The sequence below is a fragment of the Rana temporaria genome, chromosome 7 (genome assembly GCF_905171775.1).
Source record: "Rana temporaria chromosome 7, aRanTem1.1, whole genome shotgun sequence".
NCBI classification, from domain to species: Eukaryota; Metazoa; Chordata; class Amphibia; order Anura; family Ranidae; genus Rana; species Rana temporaria.
The window spans coordinates 83149021-83174440 of record NC_053495.1 but is presented as its reverse complement, the minus strand read 5'-3'; the positions used below and the strand labels follow the sequence as shown (position 1 = coordinate 83174440).

The following is a 25420-nucleotide window of genomic DNA, read 5'->3' as shown; positions in this document are numbered from 1 at the left end:
ATTTTATATATATTTTTGGGGGATATTTATTATAGCAAAAAGTAAAAAATATTGCATTTTTTTCGGAATTGTCGCTCTATTTTTGTTTATAGCGCAAAAAATAAAAACCGCAGAGGTGATCAAATACCACCAAAAGAAAGCTCTATTTGTGGGGAAAAAAGTATGCCAATTTTGTTTGAGAGCCACGTCGCGCAATTGTCTTAAAGTGACGCAGTGCCGAATCTCAAAACCTGGCCGGGTCCTTTAGCTGCATTTTGGTCCAGGTCTTAAGTGGTTAATGCAGCGACGGACTGTCCAACCAGTGTTAGAAGCTCTATGTGCAGTGGAGGTCAACTATCGTTGGGGGTTCCCGTTTAGCCTTACTGCTTCGTGGAGTGGCAAAACGTCTCCATAATAGAGATGATTTGCAGTCGTTTGTAGAGACATTGGATTTACCCCCAGTGCATTTTATGGACTGGCGAAAGAATAATTTTGGAAACCCCCCTACTATGCCCCGACAAATGGCAGCAAGTGCCCAGTAAAAATCAACAAAGTCGACCAAGCAGGCACAGAGACATGATGGGTCTTACCCACTCTGAAGGGAGACTAAGATGGAGTACGGAAGGATAAATGGGAGGACAAAATAGGATTTTTATAACGGCTTACCTGTAAAATCCTTTTCTTGGAGTACACCTTAGTCTCTTAAATCATTACATAATGGGTTGTATGGTTTTGCCAGTGTCCAATCCCCTCTGGTGACCAATCAAAGACTGTTCCCCCTTCATATAACCCCTCCCATCAGGGCAGTACCTTAGTTTTGTAGCAAGCAATAAGGTTCCCATAAGAAGGGGGGGACCTCTGTGTCCCGTGGTGTACTCCAAGAAAAGGATTTTACAGGTAAGCTGTTATAAAAATCCTATTTTCTTTATCGTACACCACGGGACACAGAGCCTTAAATCAATACATAATGGGACGTCCCAGAGCAATTCTCAATATGAAGGTGGGAGACCCAGATCCGAGCCGGCCGTAAATGGATAAGAAGCCATAGACTGCTGCCTGCATTACACTCCGCCCAAAGGCAAAATCCTCATGTCCTCTTACATCTATTTGGTGAACGTATGGACTGAAGACCAAGTTGCAGCTTTACAGATCTGAGCCATCTAAGCCTGGTGATGCACTGCCCATGAAGCACTCATAGCTCTGGTTGAGTGCGCCTTAACTGAAGGAAAAATCCTGTTCCTTAAACCATAAGTTTGGATAATTACTTGTCGAATCCACCGCGCAATGGTGGATTTTGATGCCGCCTGTCCCTTCTTGGGGCCATCTGGCAAAATAAACAAAACATCAGTTTTACGTATCTGAGCGGTTGCCTGGAGATACGCCTTTACTGCTCTTACTACATCTAGAGAGTGTAATTATTTTTCCGCTGTCTACGGATCCAGAAAGAAAAAAGGCAAAATAATATCTTGATTTAAATGAAATGTCGACACCACCTTTTGGTGAAAAGGTTGGATGGGGTCGTAGAACAATCTTGTCCTTGTGACAAATTAAATGAGGCTTTTTACAAGGAAGCACTGCTAATTCAGATACTCTTCTAGCCGAAGAGATGGCAATCAGGCCAATTTCCGGTTTAAAAATTAGCGGAATATGACGAATAGGTTTAAAAGGTTGCTTCTGCAACAATGACAATACAAAATTCAGATCCCATGGGCACAAGAGACTTGACTGGCGGATTGATCCGCAGTCCCCCCTGAATGAAAGCCCGAACTAAAGAATGAGATGCCAGCGGTCTTTGAAAAAAGACTGATAGAGCCGATATTTGACCCTTAAAGGAGTTGTAAAGGAAAAAAAACATCTGATGCTGCCCCCCCCCCCCCCCCCGAGTCCCCCTTATACTTGCCTGACCCCTCGAAAGTCCAGCGCGCGGTCCCGAGATCCTCATCGCCGCTTAGCCTGGCCGCTGATTGGCTAGAGCGGATGGATTGAGAGCAGCGCAGCCATTGGCTGGCACTGCTGTCAATCACATCCAGTGACTCGGCGCGCCGAGGGGCGGGGCCAAGTGATGCAGTGAGCGGCTATGGCCGCAATTACTGACCACCATGCGAGCTCTCTCGCGTGACTGTGGTGAGTAATTGCGGGGAGGACCAGAGACAGCCGCCGAGGGGCCCCAGAAGACGTGGATCCGGGCCGCACTGTGCAAAACGAATTGCACAGTGGAGGTAAGTATAACATGTTTGTTATTTTAAAGAAAAAAATAATAATTCCTTTTAGTAACCCTTTTAATTGTGCCAAGGGCCAATTTCATATCCACTCCTAGCTGGCAAAAGGCGAGATCCTACTTATGCCATATCTTTTGATTCTATTTGTTGGTTTCACACCATGAAACATATGCCTTCCAGACTCTTTAGTAGATAAGCCTGGAAGCTGGCTTTTTGGCATTAATAAGTGTAGAAAGCACTGGACCCAAGATCCCTCGCTTCTTCAGAATGTGGGTCTCAGTAGCCAAGCCATCAAATTTAGCTCTTGTAAGGAAGGATGTAACACTGGACCTTGCGACAGCAGGTTGTGACGAAGCGGAAGCTTCCATGGTTTGCCTACCGCCATCTTTGATTTCGGCGTACCAGGATCTTCTGGGCCAATTTGGGGGCACTAAGATTACAGGAATTATTTCCTTCTTGATCCTGCGAAGTAGCCTTTGTAAGAGAGCGATCGGCGGAAACGCATAGGTCAGTGAAAACTGATTCCACTGAATTATTGGAGCATTCGATCCATAGGCTATGGGATCTCTCATCCTGGACACAAAGTTGTCCAACTTCCTGTTGAACCTGGAGGCTAGCAGGTCTACATCCGTGGTCCCCCATCTCTGGCATATGACCTGAAAGATATCTGGGTGGAGAGACCACTCTCCTGGTAGTGGTTGCTGGCGACTCAGATAGTCCGCTTACCAGTTTTCTACCCCTGGAATGAACATTGTAGAGAGACTAGGAACATGTTCTTCTGCCCATGCCAAAATCTGATTCACCTCTTTCTGAGCGCCCTGACTGCTGGTGCTTCCCTGGTGATTGATGTAAGCTACTGCAGTAGCATTGTCGGATTAAATCGGCATCGGGTGGCCCTGTAACCTGTGTGTCCAGGTTCTTAGGGCTAAATATACTGCCTGCAACTCCAGTATGTTGATGGGCAGGTTCCTTTTTTGGTCTTGGCCCAAGTTCCCTGGGCTGAAGCTTCTTCTAACACTGCTCCCCAGCCCTTTAGGCTGGCATCTGTAGACGCCACCTTCCAGGTGACTGGGAGGAAGGATCTTCCTTTCCGCAAGTTCTTGGTTTTTAAACACCAACTGAAGCTTTGGCGCACTTGTGGAGACAGGCACATGGGTAGATCCAGAGCTTGGATCTTCCTGTTCCAGGTGGCTAAGATACTGCCTTGAAGTAGTCTTGAGTGAAACTGGGCGTAAGGGATAGCCTCGAAAGAGGTCACCATCTTCCCTAGTAGCCTCATGCAAAGGCGAATAGCCTGCTTTTTCTTTGCCTTGACCTTGTGGATCAGGTCCTTTAGCGGTTCTGGCAGGAATGCCCTGCCTTAGGCTGTGTCTATGATCATGCCCAATTACCCTTTTTTGGGCTTGTAGAGAGGATTTTTGTAGATTTACAATCCATCCTAACTGTTCCAGGTATTTTTTTATGGTAAGCGCAGCGTGATCTAACCCTGCCACTGACTGATCTATCACAAGTAGATCGTCTAGATAGGCTGTTACTGCTATGCCCTGTACCCTCAGATCTGCCAACAGAGGGGCTAGTACCTTTGTAAATATCCGGGGGTCGGTAGCCACCCCAAATGGCAGAGCCACAAACTGGAAGTGGCGATGTTCTACCGCGAACCTTAAATATGTATCCTTGATGTCCATCGACGCCATGAATTCTCCGCCTTGTAGGGAGGCGACCACTAATCGAATAGTTTCCATTCGAAAATGGCGAATGTTCAGAAACTGATTTAGAGATCTTAGATCCAGGATGGGTCTGACGTCTCCATTTGGTTTTGGAATCACAAATAGGTTTGAACAAAAACCTGAACCTCGCTCAAGTGATCCAATCCTTTGAAAAAAGACACTCTTTTAGTGGATCCTTGGAGAGTCTTGAGCTTCGGAATTAAGAACATGGGATTTGTTGAAATTCCAGTTTGTATCCTAGGGATACTGTGGATACTACCCACTTGTCCTGGATTTCTGTCTGCCATGCCGCTGAAAACTGCCAAAGTCGTCCCCCCACTCGGCCGAGCGGGGGCGCCTCTTCTTGAAGAGGCTTTGGGGTTTTGCTTGTTGGCCTTTGAACCCCACTGCTTCTTGCTTTTCTGGGTTTGGTCTTCCTTCGCTTTTGTGGCTGGCTAAAAATGTCGTCGCCACTGGCTGGCGCTAGATCTACCAGGAGCAGAATGAGAGCGCTTAAAACAAGGACGCTTGTTTTTCTTCTTCTCTGGTAAAAGGGTAGTTTTACTGCTCGATATCTTTTGGATATATTTCTCCAAATCTTCCCCAAAGAGGTGTTCGCCATGGAAGGGGAAGCTGGCCAAAAAGCTTCTTGCATGGAGCTTCTGCTGACCAATGCTTTAGCCAAAGAATTCTGTGCATTGGCACCAGCTGCAGCGTTTAGGTGGGATGCCTGTTGGATAGAATCTCTAATGGCATCCACTGTAAAACATAAGGCCCTAGGCATATTCTCCCAAAATTTGATCTGTTCAGCAGTCAGATCTTTCATCCCGTCTCAGACCTGACACATACCCACCGCTGCCACAGCAGGTTTGGTTACTGCGCCTGCCAGGAGGAAGGATTATTTTCGTAAAGATTCCAACCTTTTTTCAGAAGGATCTTTAAATACCTGAGCATTGTCCACCGGACAAGTTGGGCTTTTGTTTACAGAAGAAATCGCTGCATCCACATAGGACAAAGCACTTCAAACTTCCTAGGAGGAGCAAAACGCTTATCTAGGTTTTTCCAGTCTGCATAAATCAGATTCTCCAATAAAGGATGAATCGGAAAGGCACAAGCAGCCTGTGGGGATTTAAACGAGCCCAATGAGGAGACAGGTGTTTTAGTTGACTCCTTAGAGGGTAATCTGAATGTGGAGCACACTGCTTCAGTATTGCACCTGTATTTCAGCACCTGAGATGAAGAAAGGTTCCTCTGATAGCTCTGATCCTTCCGAGTCCTCATCCTTTGGGGCCTCATCCTCCTCAGATCTTTCTGTAAGTAGATCTAATACAACAGGAGGAGATCTGCTTTGTCTGAGGACTTTGTGATTAACATTAACGCAGCGATTCCCCCTTCTAAATTGCTTAGGGCTGTTGCCAAAGTGTCTTCACCTACATGGTTAAAGCGGGGGTTCACCCTAAAACATCTATATACAGTTACATCCAGCATACTGCTGACTGGAAGACAATATGCTTGATTATTTTATTTTTTTTCTGCTGTACTTGCGTGTTTTTTTTTCTATTCACCCGGCTTCCAGGTTCTCGCTCCCCTGGGCAGTAGGCGTTCCTAAGACGAGGCATAGATTCACGTGCGGGTAAAGCGCGTCATCGACTTCCGAAAATATCCGAGGGGGACTTGGCACTTTACGGCGCCTGCGCAGTCAGCTCTACACGGCAGAGGAGAAAAAAAAGGGGGGATCATACAAAACCCCACGCTCCCTATACCCCCCACCCGATCTCTCCTTTATGCTATATGGCAGAGTATGTAGTTCCTTATATCGGACCAGACCTACTGAGTAAAACCTACCTTTACCCAAATACATCAATATATGCATCTTCCTTCCCCGTGCATTATATTACGTTCCCCTCCCCCCCCCCCCCTTACTTTCGCTCCCCTTCTTCAGGTACTCCCAGTCCACCCTATTAAATGCTTTTTCCGCATCAGTAGATGGCAGATGGGTGGGCTGGGAGCGACTTCGCACATAGGAAAGAGAGCTATAGAGAGAATTATCCCTTGCTTCCCTCCCCGGGATAAAACCAGTTTGGTCTTTAGATACCCAGCGAGGGATCAGGGGCAAAAGTCTAATTGCGACCGCTTTTGCGTAAATGTTTGCATCTAAATTCAATAGAAATCGGGCAGTAACTGCTGCATAAACTCGGGTCCTTCCCGGGTTTAGGAAGCACCGTAATCTGTGCATGGAGAGTCTCCGGACAGAAGCCCACCCCCGCAGAGGCCGAGTTGGCATATGATGTCAAAAACGGGAGTAGGGTGTCTGAAAATGCGCGGTAGTATGCCACTGTCAAGCCAATCCTGCCCCGGGGCCTTGCCCCCAGCCATGGATTTAAGGGCGACTGCAAACTCCGCGGTGGTGAACTCCGCCTCCAAAGACTCCATCGCCGAATTAGAGAGTTTTAGGAGTTTAGCCTGGGTAAGATAATCTCGAATAAGAGAATTCGAGTGACTAACATGATAGAGCTGCTGATAAAAATCCAGGAATTCCTTTGCAATTTCGCTAGTTCTATACAGCAGGGTATCCGAAAGTGATTTAATTTTTGCTATGTGGGAAGCAGACTTTTTCTGATGGAGCGAGCTAAGAGGTGTCTAGGTCTATTACCCCACTCATAGAAACGTTGGGACACCAATCTCATCCGAGAGGTGTGTTCAACATGAAAGAGGGCTTTCAACTCCTCCCGTTTCTGCGTAAGGGAATGAAAGGTGGAGGGGGAGCTAGATAATTTATGGCTCCTCTCTAGCTTACCAATTTCCTCAACTAAACGAATGTGCTGCATCCTCCGTTCCCTCTTCTTCCTAGAACCCAACTCCATAAACTTACCACGGATATGGGCCTTATGGGCCTCCCAAAGCACACCTGGGGATACTTCCGGAGAGGTGTTCTCCCGGAAAGGTGTTCTCCCGGAAATACAAAGAAAGATCAGTTCCTATCTCCTTCAGATCAATCTCATCCGAGATAAGAGAATCGTTTAGCCTCCAGTTATTGGATTTCACCGGCATTGAGGGCACCCGCATCCGTAAACAGAGTGGGGCGTGATCCGATACGGCAGAAACTTCAATGAGAGAGCTCAATAGAAGCTCTTACTAATGGTGGCTAATGAAGAGATAATCTATCCTCGAATGAGACTGATGCAGGGGAGAGTAATATGTATAATCTTTCTCTCGAGGGTGCATTATCCTCCAGGCATCCATCAATTAAGCCTCAGAAAGCTGCCGGCGAATAAACGCCAACTTCCTGTAAGGGATGCAAGAGGTCCCTCGCGAAGTGTCTAAATGCACCCCCGAGCAAAATCCCTCAGTTTATGTATCGTGGCAGACAGAAAGCTCGCCTGACCCTGGTTAGGTGCGTAAAATTAGCAACATGAAAAATTACCCAGACTGCCTTTTAAAAATAAAAACCGACCAGATGGGTCCGAAAGAGTGTCCTCCAAAATAAGATGATCCCTTTCGAAATCCAATAGCCACACCCTTCGCCTTCACCACATCTGAGAGTCTGTAATACCAGGTGGGATAGTTGTGGTCAAAAAGTTTGACCCGCGTGCTATGCGTGAGGTGGGTTTCCTGCAGGAAAACCATGTCTCCCTGCAGTCTTTTAAGTTCCCTATAGAGCGAATGCCGCTTACCAGGGGCATGAAGCCCCCTTACATTCAGAGAAACCAAATTAAGTGTGGCCATTGGATTCGAATGGGGTAACAGCAAAACACCAATATTCTACCGGGCTGGCAAAGGAGGCAGGCATAGAGCGGGAGGAAAAGTTAAAGAGGGAAAGGGGGGAGAAGTAGAAAAAAAGCCGCAAAGAGAATAGAAAAAAATAAAACCAAAAAAACATCGAGTCTCCAGATGAGTGCACGCAGACTAGTGCTGTGCAAAACCGGAGATGGCGCAGAGCGTGGCACCCCAGAGCCGGCCCCCCCAAACAGGGCATCCGCTCCAGGGAGCCGCCACCCGGAAAACAGGGAGAGGCCGTCCCCAGAAACAGACCACACATGACACAGACCACTATAAAAGGCACGTACCATCCGCATGGTCCGGCACATGTAACATAAACCATTAACCTTTAAACAGCCCATCATGTGTCCCACAAGTATGTCAGAAGCATAGGCACGTCCAAGAGGAAAAATGAACCACTTGTCCCACTACCGCAGCAACATAATGTAGACACAGGAACGGCTTCAAGGAACAGACCTTACATAACCCTAAAACAGTGAAAAACATTATACATTTAACCAGAAAATGAACCATAACCATGTATGAACAAGAGACAAACTCCAGACAGATACTTGTGTTCCATCAGCCCGTGTCTCAACCCGGCCAAAGCCGAGAGCTCACAAAGCAGGGATTCAGTCAGCTTGCGAAATAGAACCCGGGGTAGCAGATCGGCGTTTCTTAGACCTTCTGCCATTGCACATCAGAGGGGGTAGAGGGATGGGGTATCCGATCCTGCCATCCGGGCAACTCAGGGGGCACGATGTTAAGATCCATGCAAAATGCCTTCAGTTCCTCCGGGAAACGAAGTATGGCTGTCTTCCCGTCCTCATCCCTTGTTGCCTCGGGCAACCCTCTAATGCGGATGTTATTACGGTTGTTCCTATTTTCCTGGTCCTCTATCTTGTATAGCGCCATTCTGTGTGCTATCGCCAGATTGCGGGTAGTTGCCTGTAAGTCCCAAATGGCTGCTGCGTGTCTGTCAAGTCGCAATTCAGAGTCCTCCACACGCTCAAGAACTTGGGCGAGATCAGTGCGCACCACATATACCTCCTTCTTAATCGTCCTCTCCAGGCTCAGTAGCATAGATGGGAGGTCCGCGGTTGTGGGTAAAGTCGCCACACCAACAGTTCCCGATCGTCTGACCGGACTCCTCTCACCATCCGAGCCTCCGGAGGACACTGCAGAAAGACATCTGGTCTCAGGCCTGTGTCCGGGGGCGGAGCCCGCTCCCGACCCATGAGGCGTGCGGCCTAGGCCATCCGAATCGGGCAAGTCCTCCGGTTCAGCCGCGAGAAATAGCTTGATAGAGTTAACAGCGGTACCCTTTTTAGGCAGATTCTTCCCTGATCTCTTCCCCATGCTTGCCATAGAGGTGAAGGTAAAAAGGCTGTTCAAAAACACGCTCTAATTCAGTGCCGGAGCTCACACAAAGACACGTCTCATGTCCAAGCCACGCCCCCCCCCCCATTCTCATTTGGACCTTTTCTTGGTGGATCAATTATACCTGGAAAAGATCCATTCGTGTACCATGGCATCAATAACAATTTTAGACCATGCCCCCATAACTGTGACCCTCCTCCCAGTCTTTGCCGGTCATTTGGAACAGATTTGGCGATTAAGTGAAACATTGTTGGATGATAAGGACATAATGAAGGCCCTGTCTCTCAGAAGGAAAGCATATTTTGAAATGAACAAGCTGTCTGGGAAGCCCACAAATCGGTGATTACGGGTGAACTGATGGCACGTGGGGCCCGGATTAAAAAAAATAAAACAAAAGGAGATAACGGATCTACTGAAAAAAATCAATGAGCTAGAGATCAAACACAAGAGAAATCTGGACCCAGTAGAAGCTCTCCAATTGGAAACCCTACAAAGTGATTTGGTACAATGTCTGGATCGTAAAATTAAAAAGTACAGATGCTACGCTTATCGGTTTTATGAGCAAGGAAATAAATGTGGTCGGTTACTATCCAGACAGCAGGACTCCAGGCATGTTCATAGTTCAAAATAAAAACATGGTGGAAACGCAAACAATAGCAGCAGAATTCCATAGATTTTTTGAGGCATTCTATAACATCCAACCAGTACAGTCGACTGCCGAGGAGGAACAGCGAATGGCAGATATCCAAGACTATATTGAAGATTCTGCATTGCCCTCTCTGCCATCCACAGCAATTGAGGAAATAGCCCGATTAATCACTTTGGACGGATTAAAAGGAGCAATATCCACCCTGTCAATAGGAAAAAGTCGTAAAGCCATCTGGCTGTGAAACACATATTACAGGAAATGTATTTCTCCCATCACCTTCCAGGACGGCACCTGAGAGATGATGGCTCCTCCCTGCAGGAAACACAATCACATGACAGATTAAAAAGCCCCACCCATCCCCTTGTTCCCCAGTATTGATTGTGTTTCTCCAACACAACGACATGTTTTTTTTTTTTCTAAAACCTAGAGACCGGGGAGGGTTGAAGGTACCCCTGTGAGACAGGTCTAGGGAAGCCGGGGAGGGCTGAACTAACCTGTAGGCCTTCGGGTCCACTCGCAGGTAACCCCAAAGGAGCATCAGCGCTCTGTGCTGCGGGGAGGCAAGCCATCGCTGACTTGATACCGCCACCACTTTCGAATCGCCCGGGTGAATGCCGCGCTCCAAGCCTCGTTCTGAGAAGGGAACCGCGTCACAGGAAGGGGCGGTTCCCGGCAGCGCAACCCGGAAGCTCCTGGCAGCGTGGAGCAGCGTTGGCGGCGGTGGGTCGGCTTAAGGAAAGCCTGTGTGAAGGTTCCGGCAAGCCAAGGCCCTGTCAACCCCCATCATGGAAGAGGATGGGAAGACGGATACAGCTGCTGGTCGTTCCAGGTCGGGGGTCGGTGAGTACTTATCCCCCTGGAAAGGGAGAAGGTTAGCAGCAAGAGTTCCCGACTTTCAAGGGAAATGGTCAGAGCAGGATCTGACCCCCCTCTTGCTGCTTCCTTCCTCCCTAGTACAAACCAGCAGTCTTATGGGGAAAGACAACATAACGCTGTGCATATTTTATGTCTTTTCAGAATCCCCCAGCGGAGCCCAGGAGGCCTCTAACTAGTCTCCTGCTGCTTCAGGGCATAGTTCCTCCAAAAAATTTGGGAATTGTAAGGAAAAGCTTCCAAAATCCTATACAAAGCCCTTCTGCTTTGTATTAATGTATTTAATGGCAGGAAAAGAAGCTGCAACCATAAGTTTTCTCACATCTATGCAATCGGAAATGCTAGCAACAGTTAATGCTTTCCGAGAGGCAGCTGGGCAGTCAGTGCAAACTGATACAGAGGAACCTACCCCTAGGGAGTGCACTTCTTCCCAAGATAGCTTATTTACTAAGGGTCCTAGTGCCTTCTTCTCGTCCACGCCGGCACCCCCTCGGGGTCAGGCAGAAGATGAGGAGAGTGACATAGTGAGTCTGGTCAGGTCTAGACACAGCTCAGGGGAGGCAGAGGGAGACTCTGCGAGTGAGTCTCAGGAAGACTTGCGTCTTAGAAAACACCTCTTTGCTGTAGAAGACCTTGAGGGGTCTCCTCCAGGCCATCTATGCCACGGAAGAAATTCCTGAAACCCCTAAACCTACCTCAGTACAGGATAAAGTCTATAGGGGTTTAGGTGAAACCCAGTCTAGGGTGTTCCCTCTGCACCAGTCCCTTAAGGAATTAGTCCTACAGGAATGGAGAGATCCTGAAAGGAGAATTGTCAAACAAAAGACCTGGAAAAGAAGGTTTCCCTTTTCCCAGCAGGACGAGGAAGTCTTTTTTAAGCTTCCTAGACTTGATGCACCGTTGTCACAAGTCGCAAAAGTGTCTGACCTCTCCTTTGAGGATGCAGGTAACATCAAAGATTTGATGGACCGCAAAGCAGAATCTCTCCTTAGGAAGGCTTGGGAAGCTAATGCAGCAGCTCTAGCCCCAGCCCTGGCAGCGACTTGTGTAGCCAGGAACACTGATATCTGGGTAGAAACACTCTCCGAGCATCTGACCCAGAACTCTGACGCCGAGGAGGTAGTAGAGTCCCTACAAGCTATCAGGAAGGCTATTGCCTACCTAGCGGACGCAGCGGTTGAATCTGCAAAAGCGTCGGCTAAAACAGCGGCCCTGGTTAACTCAGCTAGGAGAGCTATCTGGATCAAGGCCTGGGAGGGGGATGTGACATCAAAAGGTAAACTGTGTGGCATCCCCTTTCAGGGTTCCCTTCTGTTTGGAAAGGATCTTGATGATGTCTTGGCGAGATCATCCGCGAAAGGTAAAAAAAATTCCGGTTAAACCTAAAAAAGGTTTCAGGAAGTTTTTTCGAGGCCCCCAGGGGCAAGCAAAACAGAAAAACAAGAAGGAACCCTTCAGGCGTTGGAACTTTGGGAAAGGGAATAAAAAGAACAACCTGCTTTTCCCTTCTCCTAAAGCCAGCGACAAGCAGCCCAAGTGACGCCCAGATCAGAGTGGGGGGTCGGCTGTCCCATTTCTTGCCTCAGTGGGTAAAGATCTCGAACAGTCCTTACATTTGCCAAATCATTCGAGAGGGATTCCGTCTAGAATTCATGGCAACACCCCCCTCTATGATCACCCTCACACATCTTCCCAGGGAGACCTTAAAAAGATCTGCCCTTCTGGAAGAAATACAGGAGCTAGCCGAACAACTAGTGGTAGTGCCAGTACCAAAAAATCAACAGTACCAGGGATTTTATTCCCATGTGTTCGTAGTCCGCAAACCTTCTGGAAAATACCGTCTAATAGTAAACTTAAGAAACCTGAACAAGTTTCTGACATACAAAAAGTTTACTATGGAAAGTATCTATTCGGTAAGGAAAAACCTCACGAAGGAGGCCTTCTTGATAACTTCAGATCTCAAAGATGCCTACCTCCATGTGCCGATTCACATAGATCATCAGGCTTTCCTAAGGTTTGCTATAGTGACGGAAGGGGAAACCCTCCATTGGCAGTTCAGGGCGCTCCCGTTCGGGCTAATTCCAGCCCAAGGATATTTACGAAAATCCTGGCGGAAGCAGTGGCCTTTTTGCACCTTCAGGGTATATCCCTATCTGGACGATCTACTGATCTCAGGTCAGTCGGCCGTCCAGGTCACGAAGGATGCCAACAAAGTAGTGTCAGTCCTGAAGAGTCTAGGTTGGATTATAAACACAGAAAAATCCTCTCTCCAACCAGAACAGGTCAAGGTCTTTCTGGGATACACAGTGGACACCAGACAGCAGAGGCTCTTCTTGCCAGAAGACAAAGTCGCAAAACTAGCCTCAGCAGCAGGGGACCTAATAAAAAATCCTTGGCTCTCCAGAAGGGATGTTCTGAGAGTATTAGGTCTCATGTCTGCAAGCATACCAGCGGTAATCTGGGCCCAACTTCATGCCAGGACACTCCATTTTTTCTTCCTGTCCTCTTGTGACAGACAGAGTCTTTGGACCAAAAAATCCTACTCACCCCCCAGGTCTTGGTTTCCCTGGAATGGTAGACTTGTCACCAAAATCTGAAAGAAGGGCGACCATGGGCTCAGTGGAATCCGGTAAAGATTACCACGGATGCCAGCTCCTGGGGGTGGGGTGCCCACCTAGAAAAGAAAAAGGCACAGGGTCAATGGGACAGCTCACTAGCTCACAGGTCCTCCAATTACTGGGAGCTCAGAGCGGTGGGGGAAGCTTTAATAGCCTTCCAGGAAGACATCAAGGGCAGAGAGGTCCAAGTATGCTCTGACAATGCTACCACGGTAGCATACTTGGGCCATCAGGGGGGGACCAGGTCCAGCCCTCTACTAGAATTATACAAGGAAATCTTGGAGTGGGCAGAAGGGAGAGTCCTCTCCATCTCAGCCATACACATCAAGGGGACAAGCAATATAGAAGCAGACTTCCTCAGCCGTCAGCGGCTGAAACAGGAAGAATGGGAACTGAACCAGGAGGTATTTCTATCCCTGGTACAGTGCTTCGGAAATCCAGAAATAGACTTATTTGCCAACCGACAAAACAGGAAGGTAAAGAGGTATTTCTCGATATCCCAGGAACTTCAGTCGGAGGGTCTCGATGCGCTATCCCAGACCTGGAACTTCGGGCTGGCTTACGCCTTCCCACCTGTGACACTTATTCCGCGGGTCCTGCAGAAGCTCAGCAGGTCTCCCGGAAAAATTATTTTAATAGCCCCATGGTGGCCAAGAAGGACTTGGTTTGCAAACCTAAGATCCATGGCGGTAGTAGAACCGCAAAAACTTCCGCACAGGGTGGATTTACTCAGGCAGGGCCCAGTACTTCACCCAAAGCCGGAATTCGTTCAGCTGGCAGCTTGGTTACTGAGCGCCAGATCTTGAAACGTAAAGGCTGCTCAGAGAAGGTCATTAGTACGCTTCTCCTGAGCAGAAAACCAGTAGCTAGAAAAATTGATTTACAAGTTTGGAAGACCTTCTATTCCTGGGCTAAGGATAGACAGGTCACAGCAACTTCAGTCCCGGTTGTTCTGGACTTCCTCCAGGAGGGGGTAGACCTGGGCTTGAAAGTTAGTACCCTGCGGGTCCAGGTAGCGGCCCTCTCAGTCTATCTCGATAGAAGATTGGCTAAGGAGGGCCTCATTAAACGCTTTTTGTTGGCTAGAGAAAGGGTATCTCCAGTAAAAACGTTTAGTTGTCCGCCTTGGGACTTAACAAGGGTGTTAGAGGCGTTATCTATACACCCATTCGAACCTATTGAAGAGGTTCCACTTAAATGTTTAACCATAAAGTTGACTTTTTTGTTAGCCATTACTTCGGCCAGGAGGGTAGGGGATTTGCAGGCATTATCCATGAAAGAACCCTTCCTGAGGGTACAGGCAGATAGGATCACTCTTAGAGCAGACCCCCTGTACCTACCCAAGGTGGCATCCTTATTTCATAGGACGCAAGACATTATATTGCCGTCCTTTTGTTCTGAACCAAAGAACATAAAAGAAAGAAAGTTTCACTGTCTAGATGTTAGAAGGTGTCTTCTCACTTATCTGGAGAGAACTAAGAGCTTTAGGAGGTCTAACCATCTATTAGTTCTACATACTGGACCCAGGAAGGGACTGCAGGCTTCAAAAGCCTGTCGCCAGGTGGATTAGAGAAGCGATAGCAGAGGCATATGTAGGCACGGGAGTGACAGCCCCTACTAATATCAAGGCTCATTCTACCAGATCCTTAGCAACCTCCTGGGCTGAGAAAGCAGGGGCCTCCTGGGAACAAATCCGCAGCGCCGCCACCTGGTCCAGTCATCATACATTCCTGAAGCACTATCGTGTGGAAATTTTGTCACAGCAAGACTTAGCCTTTGGTCGAAAGGTTCTACAAGCTGTGGTCCCACCCTGAAGGTAGGCCTGTGTTTTTGTGTTCCTTGAGCATCCTCTTAGGTGCCGTCCTGGAAGGTGATGGGAGAAAACCTACGTTAGACTTACCGGTAACGGTATTTCTACGAACCTTCCAGGACGGTAGGCCTACTTACCGCCCTAAGTGGAGGGAAAAGGTAAGTACCTATAAGGAACTACGTCCCATGTGAACCAGTTTAGGATTACTCTAATACATACTGGGGAACAAGGGGATGGGTGGGGCTTTTTATTCTGTCATGTGATTGTGTTTCCTGCAGGGAGGAGCCATCATCTCTCAGGTGCCGTCCTGGAAGGTTCGTAGAAATACCGTTACCGGTAAGTCTAACGTAGGTTTTCCATACTAGGGGCCCCCACTATGTAGCTACTTTAATTTGATCAATGCAACTAATCCCTTACCCCCAGAAGCGCTTTTGGCATATATTGCGCTACTCCCTAAACATGGGAAGGACCCTCAATATTGTGCTAATTATAGACCAATTTCCATGCTAAACACCAATACCAAGCTTCTGGCGAAAATTTTGGCCACTCGACTACAGGACCACATAGGCAAACTGGTCCACCCAGACCAGATGGGCTTTATGAAGGGCCGTGAGGCTGGAGACGATACCATTCGGGCCCTAACTTTTTTTGCATTGGATGCAACACGGCCTGGATAAAGCTCAGAGAATAACATTGTCAATGGATGCCAAAAAGGCTTTTGACAGGGTGAACTGGGTGTTTGACTGAGGTTCTGAGGGGAATAGGCCTAGGCAATCGTTTGATGGACTGGGTTTCGGCATTGTATGTGACCACGAGAGCGGGAGTGAAGGTAAAAGGTACACTGTCGGACTATTTCCAAACATGTAATGGCACTAGACAGGGGTGTCCATTGTCCCCGCTGTTATTTGCTATGATATTAGAACCGTTTCTATGTAAAGAAACATGGAAATATCGGGGGACATGCATTGGATCTGTAGAACATAACGTTTTTGCATATGCCGATTTAGCTGTTCTACCTTTTGAACCCACAGACATCATTACCAGTCCTGATGGCAGAAGAACTTACATTTTGGATTTTTTTTTTTTTTTTTCGATAATCTGTAATACTACCCAATCATGTTTCTCCGGAATGGGTTAATAAACGTCACTATTAAAAAGGGTGAAGCAAAACACTGAAAACTCAAGCACTTTGGGGAGGGGGGACAATGGGAGGAGGTGTGTGTGTATATGTGTGTATAATATATATATATATTAGTGTGTGTGTGTATAGTATTTATATATATATATATATATATATATATATATATATATATATATATATATATATATATATATATATATATAGTGTGTATAATATATAATATCTCTCTTTGGGAGGGACGATTGTTGTAGTTTTCTTTGCTTTTTCAATGTGAATAAATGTTGTGTGTCTAAAATGATATTTAAAAAAATGTTGATAAAAATTCAGAAAATAAGTCTGATACATTGTAACACTCGCGGTTACTATATATCAGATGTCAGGGGATATAGTAGTGATTGCTGCCTATATCCACTGTACTACAGGGAGGAGACTTGGTAAACTTGTGTTTACCAAGCCCCAACTTCACACTGACAAGCACCACCGCGATCCCCAGCCTGACAGATCACGAAGATCAGTGCAGGGAGAAGCTGCAGAAGGGGGAAGGAAAGCTACCGCTCGGAGTGGCCATGGATTGGGGAGGGGCGTATGGACTTGTCAGTGAAAGGGTTAAACATTTTCAAGTCATTCAATTGTAGAAATACTTGCAGATTTTAAGTTATTTTGTGAGCTTACAATTGTTTTACTCCTTATAGGAGCAAGCAAGGCCAATCCATCCAGCACCACTTCCTGAGGCTCCACAACCCCAACGCCTTCCTCCTGAAGCGACTTCAACTTCTGCACCTCAAAAACCTCACTTGAAACTTGCCAGAGTTCAAAGCCAAAATGGAATTGTTCTTTCGTGGAGTGTTTTGGAAGTAGATCGTAGCTGTGCTGTAGTAGATAGCTACCACCTCTATGCTTACCATGAAGACCCATCTGCAACATCTCCTTCACAGTGGAAAAAAATTGGGGAAGTAAAAGCATTACCTCTTCCTATGGCATGCACGCTAACACAGTTTGTTTCTGGCAGCAAGTACTATTTTGCGGTTAGGGCAAAAGACATTTATGGCCGTTTTGGACCATTTTGTGACCCACAGTCAACAGATGTTATTTCCACCCAGAGCAGTTAATTTGGGCCAGTGTTTGTACTACCAATTGCCAACATTACATCATGCATGAACTTTGCTTTGTAGTAATTACTGGGTTGAAATATTTCTACCAGTGTAAGAAAATCGCCTACAACAAAGTACTAGTCTTGGGTCATTGCCTGGACTGGTCTGCAAAACCATTATTGAAACTGTTTCCTCTTTTGTGTTAGTATGAATGTCTATAAATCTAAACAAATCTAGAATAAAACCACTGTAATTTCACAGTTGTGCAAAACTTGTGCACATGGCATGGTTATAGATGTAAAAGCATTTGTATTTTATTTTATAGTGAGATACAGTGCTTTGGTATTTGGCGAGTATAGCTCTTCGAAACAAGTATTACAGAGTAATTCATACATATGAAGGCAAAATTGGTATTTTGTCCCTGCTGGCTGGGCTAGCTGGTGAGTTTTTCATGAACAATTATCTATGGCATTTACAAAAAAACAAGGTCATGTTTTCGCTAGTGGATTTGTATATGTGTACATATATAAATAGTGTTTTTTTTTTTTGTGCCTTAAATTTTACCTAAACTGTTTTCAGTATTGGGTGTAAGGATTCTCTTTGGGGAGAAAGTGAAATCTATCCACATCCGAGCGCCAAAGTTTTTTGTTTTTTTCTTGTTCTCCCCCCACCCCCCCAAACATAATCCGCAAATGTTTACTTTGTTTACCCTTCTCCTTTCCCTATTAAGTTCACGTATGCTGTATAGCACAGTGGTCAACAACCTGCAGTTACCTTGTTAATGTGTTTTTCAGATGTTTTTAATAATAAATTGAACAATTCGGGATTAGTTGCACATATTGCCATTTTACAGTGTGATTGTGCCTCCAAAAGATTTTTTAAATCCTATTTGGGTATAAATGCATGAATTAATATGTACAGTGCATCCTCACTAGTAAGTGAGAACAAGTATTTTTGTATTAGTATAGATTTTCCCGGCTACAACTTAACACTTTCATTACAGGAGAAATAGTTTTGTTAGCTATAATTCAGATGATTTGTCTGTTGTGCAATGTAAATCCCACTGTATATTTCAGATTTTTTGTTTTTTTAATCAAGAATATTTGTTACTGCAATCGCAGTACACAGTTTTTAGGAATGGACATTTACTCTCCAGAAACTTGACGCTAGATTTAACCAACTGATAATTCTTCCAGTAAGTTGTAAATTCACACTCCACCTCCTGATGTTGGAAAATATAATTTTCAGTAAGTGCTGGGCATTGGGAGAAATACTCTGATTGCAAGAAATATTGTTACATTGTATGTAAATAAAATATTTTTTACAAATCTTTAGCTTTTTAATTGGTAATACACTGAATACACTTGCAACATGTGTCATCTGTTTAATATACATGGGTGAGCAATTTGTTACAGCACAAGAACACTTGGCTGAATTAAAGGCAAACCAAATAAAAATAATTAGAGCTTTGCATCTAACGGCATGCGAACTTGTCAACTTGGCTTTCCTATTCATAAAAATGGTGGCCTTATTTCTCTGAAGAGGACCCTATTTTCTAACAACCAGTTGCTGTTCCCTTTCTGCAGGGAAACTGATCACCTAACCACCCCATGGAGGAGAAAAAAAGGCTTGATGTCCATTTGTTTGTAATAGACTTGGAACAGTTCATGCAGTTTTCCCCTGTTCAGCAAACTTCCTGGTTTCGTTACTCCACCCCCAGCTGCCACTTTAGCTTGAATCCTGAGAACTGTCATTCTACTTCATAGATGACAGAGTAGTTCTGTGCTCCCCTGCCACCACCAGCTGTCACTTCTGCATATTTCTGGTGTGTCCCTGTTCGCCATTTCAGGTCCAATTTTCAGTCCAAATTTTGGGCTGAATTAGGACCTGAAACATACCAGAAGATGTGTCAACTGGCTCCATAGAGATCCGGTCACAATTTCCTGACATGTGATTTATAAGTGGGGAAACCTCTGCATCCAATTCGCAATAGTGAATTACAGCCCCAAGAAACCAGAAGAGTAACAGAGCTACTGCAATGACCAGAGCAGAGAGAATAAACAAGCAAAGTGTGCGATGGGAAGTGATCTAGCAGTGAGTCGGATCAGGAGGGAAATGGCAGTGTGTCAGAGTGTTTAATAACGCAAGATAACTGGAAGCTGTGTGATTTCTAATGCTGACTTTCTACCTAAACATAGAATTAAGTGGTCTAAAAATTAGATCTACAATCGTTAAAGCTATATATAAAAAAATATGGGCATGTTATAGGCAATTGAAGGCTGTTTTACAAAGCCAACATATACAGGACAGAGCAGTAAATATACAGTTGGAGACTCATTAAATATTAATGGGTGTTCAGTATAGGTTTGTATGTTAGGTTTGATTATGCCCATTGGCAGGTGATGGAGAGACTATTTGGCCTGACTGGTTCATTTGCTGTTCCCTCAATAACCACTTGGAATAATGAAAAGGATGCATAAGTTCCACTTCCCGTGGTCTTTATGTAATTTTTCCATCTGAAGAAAGATTTTTATATCAAGATTTGATTTCACATTCAGCCTTTCATTCGAAAATAATGAAATGCATATTTTCTTGTACACCACATGGCACATAGCCTTTAATCATTACATAGTGGGTTGTATAGTTCACCAGAGGTGATTGGACACTGGCACACCCAATGAAGAAGAGTTCCCCTCTATATAACCCCTCCCATAAGGGAAGAACCTCAGTTTTTTTCTCCAGTGTCAAAGGTAATAGTCGCGTCTAAGGATGTGCTAAGAAGCTCTGCTAAAAATCCCTTTTGGGGTCAAAGAGCTACACAACAGATCCATCCAAGAAGCTTATTAAATACACTAAACATGGATGGTACCCAGGCCTCGCAGAAGACCGAGGCTGTTGCCTGCAATTTCTCTCTTTTGAGGACTGGGATCCAGTACTTTCGCTATATGAAAAAAGCGCAAAAGTTTTCTGGCAGAGTTTTTTACAAGGCAGAGTTTTTTTTACAAGGCATCCTTTAAGTAGGAACCCATATCCCGTGATGGGTGAAGATTGGTACTGTCTGGTCTTCAGCAGTCCTGTGGTGGGGATCAGGTAAGTGTCAAAAGATCAAAAGAAAAACATCTTAAGCCGTTTCCCCTTTTGAGTACAGTGTCTTGCCTATATCTGCCACTGGAGGGAGTAAAGAGCTGATCTTCACTCACCATGCTCCAAGAGAAGTCTGTGTCTGCTACGGATCAGACGGCACGCTTCCTCCGCTGCAAGCTCTGCATAGCCAGCAAATATAACCTCCTTTGGTGAGGTAAGCTGCTATAGGGGACCCTCCTCTCCCCCTCACTAATCCACCATTCCCCTACATGCGTGTTCACGGCCGGTAAGTGGTGGCGCGGTCACGTGTGCGCCGCTCTACCGCGCAGGGCGGGGGTCTTTAAAAAATTACCTCAGACACCAGATAGCTCTCTAAGAGCAGACAAAGCAGCCTGGGGCATGTAAGCTTCTCTGTGGTTGGATTCAGGCACTGTGTGATAGTTTAGCAATCTACATAAAGTAATGCAACCAAACAGTAGTGTATGCATTGTTTGTACCTCTGCTTTGGCTTAGGACTAATGTCTTCCTAAAGGAGAAATACAGGGCAAAAAAGGCCAGTAAGGCATCGCCACCTGAATCAGAAGGTTCTAGCCATTCCTGCCTAGTACCATCCTCTCCTGCAAGACCTAAAGCACCTGCACAGGATGAGCCATTACCTTTAATCAGGCATAGCAGCCTCTCCTGTTATGCCAGCTCTTGCATATGTCACTGAGGACACTTTAGCAGCTGCTCTGAACAACTTGGAAGGGAGCATCGCTACTTTAATCGCAGCGTCCTCACAGAAGGACAAAAAGCGAAGTAGGTCCTCTGTTGTCCTAGATTCTTCAGAAAATTCTAATAATGAGGATGAGGAGGATAATGCAGCACCATCAGGGGATGAGGAACAATCGGATGGTTCAGAAATATCAGGTGAACCTTTTTCTGCTTCCCAGGTTCTTAAATTGCAGGTGCCAGGTGCAATGTTATGCAGAAGCAGTCTGTTCCACATTCAAGTTACGCTTGTCTGGGTTAACTGATTAGTTTGCTAAGAAATGGAAACTGCCTACGGTAGATGTAGCCATTTCTTGTGTAAATAGAAACCTTACTTGTCCTGTAAACAATGCTCGGGTATTTAAAGATCCTTCTGAAAAGAAATTTGAATCTTTACTGAAATCTTTCTTTCTTATGGCTGGCGCTGTAACTCAACCTGTTGTGGCAGCAGTTGGTTTGTGTCAGGTCCTAAGGGAACAGATGAAGCAAGGACTTAAAAAGCTTCCCCCCAGATCAGGTCAATCTATGGGAGAACGTGCCTAAAGCTTTGTTTTGTTCCGCTCTTACAGAGATTGCTTTGCAAAATCAAAGAGGGAATACCAGTACTCTTGGTGGCTCCGAATTGGCCCAGAAGGTGCTGGTACACCGAAATCGTAAGGATGTGACAGTGTGGAAACCTTGGATTCTTGCACCCCACCAAGACCTGCTATCTTGGGGTCCAGTTTTCCATCCTTCCTTATGAAAGCTAAATTTGACGGTTTGGCTGTTGAAACCTACATATTAAAGAAATGTGGGCACTCGGGTCCAGTTCTCTCCACTCTCATTAATGCTAGAAAGCCGGCCTCCAGGCTCATCTATTATACAAGCTGGAAGGTGTTGTAATATGTTGGCCGATTTATGTAGGATATTGTATTAAAGTATCATTATTATTATTATACAGGATTTATATAGCGCCAACAGTTTGCGCAGTGCTTTACAACATTGGGGAATACAATTCAATACAGGAGGCATCAGAGGGCCCTGCTCGTTGGAGCTTAGTCTAGAAGGGAGGGTTAAGTGGGACAAAGGGTAGTAGCTGTGGGGGGGGTGATCAGATGGACAAAATGAAAATACAGTTGTTGACTAGGAATTCAGTTCAGTTGTCCACGCCAACTGAATTTTCACATATCAAAGGGACAGCTGAAAACCCTTTGTGTTAAACTTCTGCAAGTCTACCTAGGTGTGTGAGGTATTGCCTGTTAACCTAATTGTACATGTCAATGGGTACATTGTTTACATACTAAAGGATGATATAAGACCATAGAAGAAGACCGTAATTAGATGGTAATTAGACTTGAGGGGGTATTCATGGGACACATTTGGTTCACCTAGCAGAAACCCCCCTCCCCCAGTGTCAGACTTGTATTTGAGAGGACATTCAAACTGGCATTCAGTCAGTCTGGTCTCTATGGATATGAAGGCACAGGTCTAGGAAAGATGGCACTCTGAAGGCTGCTATTCGTTGTCCTATTTACTATTAGAGTTGGGTTGCTGCTGGAACATAACTTATATATCATCATTATAACTACTAATATATTATTTCACCACCATACAATATATCACTACAGAAGGCATGTCTTTTCTGGTGTTAGTAGGATTCTGGCTTTTTGTTAGTTGGGCGTAGATATGAAACTAGCCCTGAGTACCATTTAAGGGTCAAATCTCGGCTCTGTCAATTTTCTTTCAGGGACCGCTGGCATCTCATTCCCTAGTCCGGGCATTTATGCAGGGGTTACTGTGGGTAAATCCACCAGTCAAACCTCCCCTGTGTCCATGGGATTTAAATCTAGTCTTGTCGGTCCTGCAACGGCAGCCCTATTCACCATATTCTGTTAATTCTTTTGAGTAGGAAATTGGCCTTTCTCTTTTGTTCATGAACGGACCCGGCTCCATTAATTCTTGACAGTAGGGTTATGTTCCATCTATCAGGAGAGGACTAGGCAGACATGTTTAACAGTTAAAAACATGTAACGGAGCAAAGCTGAACAGTACCGCCCAGGGGGCGGTCCCTCTGGCTATAACCCCTCAGTGAGACGCTCAGTTTTTTTTCTTCTGCCTAGCATAGGAGAAGGACCTTGCTCCCTAGGGGCCCATTGGTCCTGAAGAACTTTTATTTAAATTTTTTCTTTCTACTTTTTGATTCTGAGATCTACTATCAACTGCTGGCTGGGTGACAGGCTGGAAAATATAGATCCTTGTATTCTCCCCAGTCCAGCCATAGAGCGTGAGCAGACCTTTAGCTACACGCAATGAGTTGCTCCAGAGGTGGCTGGTGAGCTATGCTCCGGGTCTCCCATATGACCGGGCTACTGATGTCCGAGTCACAGTGGGCCGTGGTCATCAGCCACTCTGTACTGCTCAGTGATGGGTCTGTCAGGAACGCATCCAGCGGGACGGGTAAGTAAGGTTCCTCCTGCAGGATGGAACTGCTGGGCATTCCTGGGGTGGTCGATTAGGGGGTTTCTCGCCCTCCCTTTCCTCTCTCCCCGTCCCTTCCCTCCTCCCCATGCATTGCTGGGCCTGCTGTGTTAACGGGGCCTCAGCGCTAAAGTGGTCAGTAACCGGACCCCAAACCAATGGGGTATAGCCCATAATGCTTTCTTTTTAGAGAGCTGGACCCTGGGCCCAGAACTTAGAAACCTTTGGGGGCCTAATGTTTCTGTTGCCAGAGTGCTATATGGGCCCAGGACAGTGGATCCTTCATAGGAACCCAGGGCCTGAAGGTCAATGCCCCACGGAGATGGGGGAAGATTGGGCCTCTTGCTGTGCAAAGTCCTGCGGCATGGAGCAGGTAAGTGAGGGGAAACTTGCGGAACTTGGTTCGCAGCAGGTTTTCTGGGGGGGGGGGTCACAGTGGGACATGCCTAAAGTTATGCGCTGCATCTGGCAAAGTGAGCCACATGTCTTAAGGATAGGATGGCTCTATGTGTATTTCCCCATAAAAGGTGACCTCCCTGGTAGTATTGTAAAGCATTGAGAAAGCTGTGTGTGTGTAAAGAGAGCTGTGCCTACCTGCAGAGCCTCCAGGCGATTGCTGCCAAGGTTTCTTCCTCCTAGCCTGGATGACAGGCAAACGCTGGCCTCCTCGTGTGGCCCCCTTCCCCCCCCTGCGCGAGCGTCCCCGTGATATGGGCGCAATTTCGCGCCGTTAGCTGAGGGGGGAAGGGCGGGCCAGTATGTTTAAGGAAGGGGCGGCCCTTCCATTCGTTCCCAGCTCAGTGTTTGCTGGAACTGAGAGAGGAAGAGACCAGAGCGGCAGCGCGGGGCGCCGAGGACACACAGTGGCCAAAAAAGAATATTACAGTCTTGAAAGACTGTCCTGGAGCCTAGAGTTAGGCTGTTCTTCTTTTTTTTTTTCTTTCTTTCTCAGCAGTTTTTTGGCAATACTACTAAGGGGGACAGAATGTTTTTTCTCTCTTTGGTTTAAAAAAAAAAGAAAAAGAACCATTAATAGGAGAGAAGGCATTCTTTATCCCCCAAAGGGTTTTTGGGTAATAACTATTATAATTCCAAACACCGTTAAGTTAGCGGGCGTACCTCGGTATTGTACCATGGAATCTGGTTCAGAGGGTACAAGAGGTGGGGATTCCCCCAGAGAGTCTGAGGTCTCGGACAAAGTTATGCCGCTGCTTTCCCGAGAGGGAGCCTTGGTGGGACCATCGGGATCTGGGGCTGGGGCTGGCACGGGTCAGTCCAACCCTAGGGTGGTCACGGACGAGGTACTGTCCACCTCTTTAAAAGAGATGGGAAAAAAGAATGGAAAAAATGATAGCCAAGGCTATGCGGGGCAGAAAACGGAATAGATCTTCGTCGCCCGAGCGTGGACCCTCAGAGGAGGAGGTCCTTTCCGCAGGGGAATTGGACGACCTCTTGGACGAGGACCAAGCAGGTTCGGGGATCGAGGACCCAGATACGGAGGAGTCTGGGGCAGCCTCCCAAGGGGAGAGCTGGTGGGTTCAAGCCTTAACGGACTTGGTCCATAGAGCTTTCAACTTGCCAGTACCAGATCTCCAAGTATCGCCGGTTTCAGCTTTGGGCTCACTAAGCACGCCTCAAAACAACGCAGTTTTTCCGATCCATCCTCTGCTAGAGGAAGTTATGTTCCAAGATTGGACCAAGCCAGATAGAATCTTTTTACCACCTAAAAGATTCTCTGCCTTATATCCTATGGAAAATAAATTTTCCAAGAGATGGGCAACCCCGGCGGTGGACGCAGCCATCTCATGTGTTAACAAATCTTTAACATGCCCTGTTGAAAACATACAGGTGTTCAAGGATCCGGTTGATAAACGCTTGGAAACGCTACTTAAAAACTCCTTCAC

General features: G+C 46.2%; 1 protein-coding gene across 4 annotated transcripts in view; it reads left to right on the top strand.

Annotated features, from left to right (window-relative positions):
• The window catches only part of LOC120945452 (activating transcription factor 7 interacting protein), a 278332-nt gene extending 259778 nt beyond the window's left edge, over window positions 1–18554 (top strand). For all 4 annotated transcript variants that reach the window (XM_040359610.1, XM_040359612.1, XM_040359608.1 and 1 more), the window contains one exon: window positions 16827–18554. In XM_040359610.1, the coding sequence (XP_040215544.1) occupies window positions 16827–17243 (417 nt within the window). In that variant the 3' untranslated portion in view covers window positions 17244–18554. The remainder of the gene's footprint in view (window positions 1–16826) is intronic.
• The last annotated feature ends 6866 nt before the right edge of the window (window positions 18555–25420 follow it).